This window comes from Mytilus californianus, unplaced genomic scaffold, assembly GCF_021869535.1.
Source record: "Mytilus californianus isolate M0D057914Y unplaced genomic scaffold, xbMytCali1.0.p SCAF_1, whole genome shotgun sequence".
Taxonomy (NCBI): domain Eukaryota; kingdom Metazoa; phylum Mollusca; class Bivalvia; order Mytilida; family Mytilidae; genus Mytilus; species Mytilus californianus.
Window position 1 is genome coordinate 38,355,471 of NW_026262581.1, and position 4,794 is coordinate 38,360,264.

At 34.8% G+C, this 4,794-nt stretch overlaps 1 protein-coding gene across 1 annotated transcript; it reads right to left on the minus strand.

Annotated features, from left to right (window-relative positions):
• Nucleotides 1–243: 243 nt before the first annotated feature.
• Nucleotides 244–4,369, minus strand: LOC127702593 (uncharacterized). The gene is made up of 3 exons (XM_052206875.1): nt 4,140–4,369; nt 2,746–2,930; nt 244–1,017 (listed from the first exon to the last, which is right to left on the minus strand). Exons 1-3 carry the CDS (start codon nt 4,341–4,343, stop codon nt 420–422), a joined length of 987 nt encoding a protein of 328 aa, XP_052062835.1. The 5' UTR covers nt 4,344–4,369; the 3' UTR covers nt 244–419.
• Between the last annotated feature and the right edge of the window lie 425 nt (nt 4,370–4,794).

A 4,794-nucleotide genomic window follows, 5' to 3' on the forward strand; every position in this document is an offset into this window, starting at 1 on the left:
CCCCTAATTCCTTTACTGTTGGTACCATAACCCCCAAAATCAATCCCAACCTTCCTTTTGTGGTATTGAACCTTGTGGTAAAATTTCATAGAGATCCATTCACTTAAACTAAAGTTAGAGTGCGAAAACCAATGTGTCTTCGGACGACGCCGGACGACGCCAGACGACGACGACGACGACGACGACGACGCCAACGTCATACCAATATACGACCACAAAAAAATTTTTTGCGGTCGTATAAAAACTGAATCATTTTGCTTTCTTTTAATTTCTTTGGCCTTTAGCATTTCAGTTTTGTCTCACCAGCACCTCTGTACATAGCCTGAATTTTTGTTTATTACTGAGTTCCTGATCGATGATATCCATTATTTCAATTGGAACTTCTGGAACAGCTAGTGAGTTTTCAACTCCAACATCATCTAAAGTAAGACCAAATCTTTGTAGACCACTATCAGTCTATCTCCAATGCTTGGATTTACCCCAAATAATTCCGATGTTGGTGTATATCCCGAGCTCATGTTATCCAACATTCCCGACACCCATATTTGTGATGGGGACATGTGTTCCTCAGACCTAATCTTGTGGCCATTCCAGCCATTTCTGAACTCTTCCAGACTTCTGTTCATTGCTGGCAAATAAACATATTGTAGGGCCGAACGGTGGATCATGTTGTCTGGGTCCAAATTTATCACTGGGTCCTCTTCCATCTGATAGAACTCATTATAAAATTTGGAGGTTACCTGGGTATGCATGTCCCTCCATAGCCTCTCAATCCTCTGATTGTGCACCGACTTGCCTGTGATGTGGCTAGTTCTTTCCCTAAACAATTTCATAAACAAAGCAACTTTGGTGTTTTCTCCACCATGATCTGACCTGACTCTGCTTGGTACACCATACGAACAGCACGTGAACACAAAAAGCTGTAGCACAGTAGATGCAGTGTTGTTGATACCACATCTCAGGAAGGTGATGAATCGACTGAAACCATCAATGCAACCATGTGTAGCAAATCCCCATCTAAAGAAGATACAACACACACATTAATATAAATTAATTAAGAAATGGCCGAGCTGCACAGAATTTGTCTTTAAAAAAAGAAAACTGTCTTGAATGAAAATATACATATATGCAATCGGGAGATAACTGTATTGTATTTTAAGCTTAGATGGCATCAATTTGTGATTTGATGGTCGCAAATTAAGCTAACTGGCGACGCGTCATAGGAGCCAGTAAATTGGTATTTGCAACCATCAAATCGTCAATTGATGCCGTTGAAGGTTAAAATACAATATTATTATCTCCATTATAATAAAACTGACAGAAAACAACACAAATTTAAACATTTAAAATCTGTCCTACGTCGTCTGCGCTTGCGCGTATGTCACGTTTACATAGCATCAGTAATGAATTGAATCCATGAGCGTTGGTGACGTTAAAGTTGATATATTTCTGTAAAAACTTCTATGATAAAGAAAATATTAAATGTATAGGTTGAAAACCGTAAGAAGAGCTGTTAATTAACATGTATCGTATGAAATTTCGTCAAAATATGACTTTTTAACAATTTTTCAGTTAAAAATCCTCAAGCATTTCCATTTTGAGTTTTGCTTTCCGGAATGTTTTATGGATATAAAGCATCATTGACAATTATTTAATGTTTGGAATGCACATCCGGTGCTGTAAAATTGGTACCATCCCAGTTTTATTATCACCACTTGGTCGATGCCTCTGCGGGCGGAATCTTAATTCCCGAGGGTATCATCACCCTAGTAGACAAGTTCTTTAGTGATGGCATGATATACGGACAATTTGTTATTTCAACTTATTTGAAATGGACTGTCACATAACTTTATGAAATCTGCATTAAAACTAAGGAGGTCTCCCTGTTGCATAGTTCTGCCCAATTGTGTTTGTATATATGCATTATTGATGTTGAAGCATGTTGATGTCATTCAAATTTGTACCCTCTGGTTTATATAGACTTTGGTTAATAATTAAAGATAAACTGCACCACTTTCCCAGGTTAGGGGGGGGGGGGGGATCCCGCTAACATGTTTAACCCCGCCAAATTCTGTATGTATGTGCCTGTCCCAAGTCAGGAGCCTGTAATTCAGTGGTTGTCGTTTGTTGATGTGTTACATATTTGTTTTTCATTCATTTTGTGTACATTAATTAGGCCGTTGGTTTTCTCGTTTGAATTGTACTACATTTGTCATTTTGGGGCCTTTTACAGCCGACTATGTGGTATGAGCTTTGCTCGTTGTTGAAGGCCGTACGGTGAACTATAGTTGTTAATTTCTGTGTAATTTGGTCTCTTGTGTACAGTAGTCTCATTGGCAATCATACCGCATCTTCTTTTGTATATGCTTTGCAATACAACTTCATTATCTGAATTTTGGCTTACTTTCGGATGGTTTTGGCTGCATAAAGCTTCCCTCGTCATTTTATTCAATTTTGATTCCCAAATGTTTTGGATATAAGCATCACTGACGCTTATTTAATATAGTTTGTACATGTATGATAAAACGTATATATCTGTAAATGTTGCAGTAAAATCTGACTAATAGAGGTTTTCCGCTATACGTGATGCAGACCTTACTCCATAGCGGTCAATCAGTGTATGGTGAAGACCGTAAAAAGGCGTAAATGAATTTCAGAAATAGGTATCAGTATCTTGTTAGTCAGCAAAGTATTGATAACAATATTGTTATTTCTACAAGACTTGCATGTGTTTAAAAAAAATACCTGATGAGTTTCATGTGTCCGTCCATGTGCCATAGATGATTTGGTGTTGGTACGCTGTACCTTCTTTTGTGTACTGCCGTAGACCATCTTTCAACACACCCTTCTGGATCAAGACGTCTTAAAGATTCTCTTACTCTTTCTCGTTGTACACATATCCCTCTGGACACTAAGTAACCTTGCATCATCTAAAATTAAAACAAAATGCTTCACAGAAAGTGCAAGATAATTAATAATTTTATTTTTGAACAACTTTAACTAAAATATGACGTATATTAGCTATATCGATTGATATGGAGCAAAGACTGATACTTTTAAAATTTCGTTGCCATAAAAAATTCTCATTGGAAAATAATCTGAACAAGCATTTTTTAATCGAAAAGACTGCAAATATAAGTTCAAGTTGACCGAACATCAAGTTCGCAGAAAGCTCTTGTAGTTATTCAATTGACAGAAATGCTATTTGAAACAAAGAATGAAACAGCTCAGTCAATGACTCTTTGAATCTATACTACTAAACGAAGAGACCGATTTCATTGAGTCGCAACTCCTCTGAAACCATACAAAGAAGGAATATTGGTGATATGACGTATACATGTAGTGTTTTGAACTTCCTAAATTTGTCTTTGAAACAATCTTGAAAACGCCAATTTTTGAGAAAATATCCAAATTCGGACTCTCTCAAGGACCGATAACTCTGCATGGGAGATTGAAAGTTTGGCGGGAAAATATGAATGCCTACTCAAATCCAATCTATTAGAAAAATCAAATTATCACAGAAGAGTGTCCACCATGCACTTGCACTCCACTATTATTAATATAGTAGAATAGAATGATATACAAATGGATGAAAATTATATATACATGTAACTGTAATATACAAATATTAATATGATATATAACAACAAACCTAAGTATACTCAGTGATTTGTATCACTTCAATAACATATTTATTACGGTGACAGAGGTTGAATTCCCTGTCATTTATTTATCATCCACGCACGAACTTGTCTAAGAAAAATAAATTATATCTGTTCATCAACCTCACTTTCAGGTATAGAGATGTGATTTTTTTATGAGACAAGTGCTTGTGACCATCCACAAGAACTTGCAGTCATCCGATGTTCAGTACTTCAGTACTTTGATTTATTTGAATATAACTAATACAGGCCGACAATGGTGTTGATTAGAAATTATAAAATTCTAGTATGTGTGTTCTAGTATAAACTTTTTTTTTGCGGGAAACACATGCCGTTAATACATGTATATGAGAAATATCATCATCCATGTATATATATATATGTGTCTTTAAAGTCTTATTAGATATCTTTCAAATAAAATGTTCACAAATTCTTCTGATTTACGCGTCATTTTGATTTATATGAAGATAATTATACCTGCAGTCCTGCTTTTGGAAAAGAAGATTTCAAATCCAGGATTTGGGCATCTAGATCTTCTTTGGTTATGTCACTGTATCTGTTACTTAGCCCCTCGTCTTTTAATCGTCTGTATACAGATTTAGTGGAGCATTTAAAATGTTCAGCCATTTTAGTCCCCTTGAAATTGGCCCCACAAAAAGCTTTCAATTCGTTGGTAGCCATATCTATTTTGGGTCTTCCTCTTCTACCTGTAGTATATATTTTTCATTGAAAAATTACAGTTTGTTGGCCATACATATATATATATATATATATATATATATATATATATATAACAAGTCTGAAAGGGTACAACATCACCAAAAACTAATTAAATCATGAACAAATTTTAGATATTTCGGATAAATAATATCCTTCATCAGTAAGATGTAAAATGAATCTTATCTTGACATGTGGTAGTCAAACTGAAATAAAAATTTAGGATAGACTCTTGAATTTTGAAGAATCGAAATAGGATGAACGGATCATATAAACCCAAAGGCAAATATAATACAAGCCCAAACGAGAAAATATAAACAAGTCTAAATTGAAAACAACGTTCAAACCTATTATTATATATATATATATATATATATATATATATATATATATATATATATATATATAACTGTAT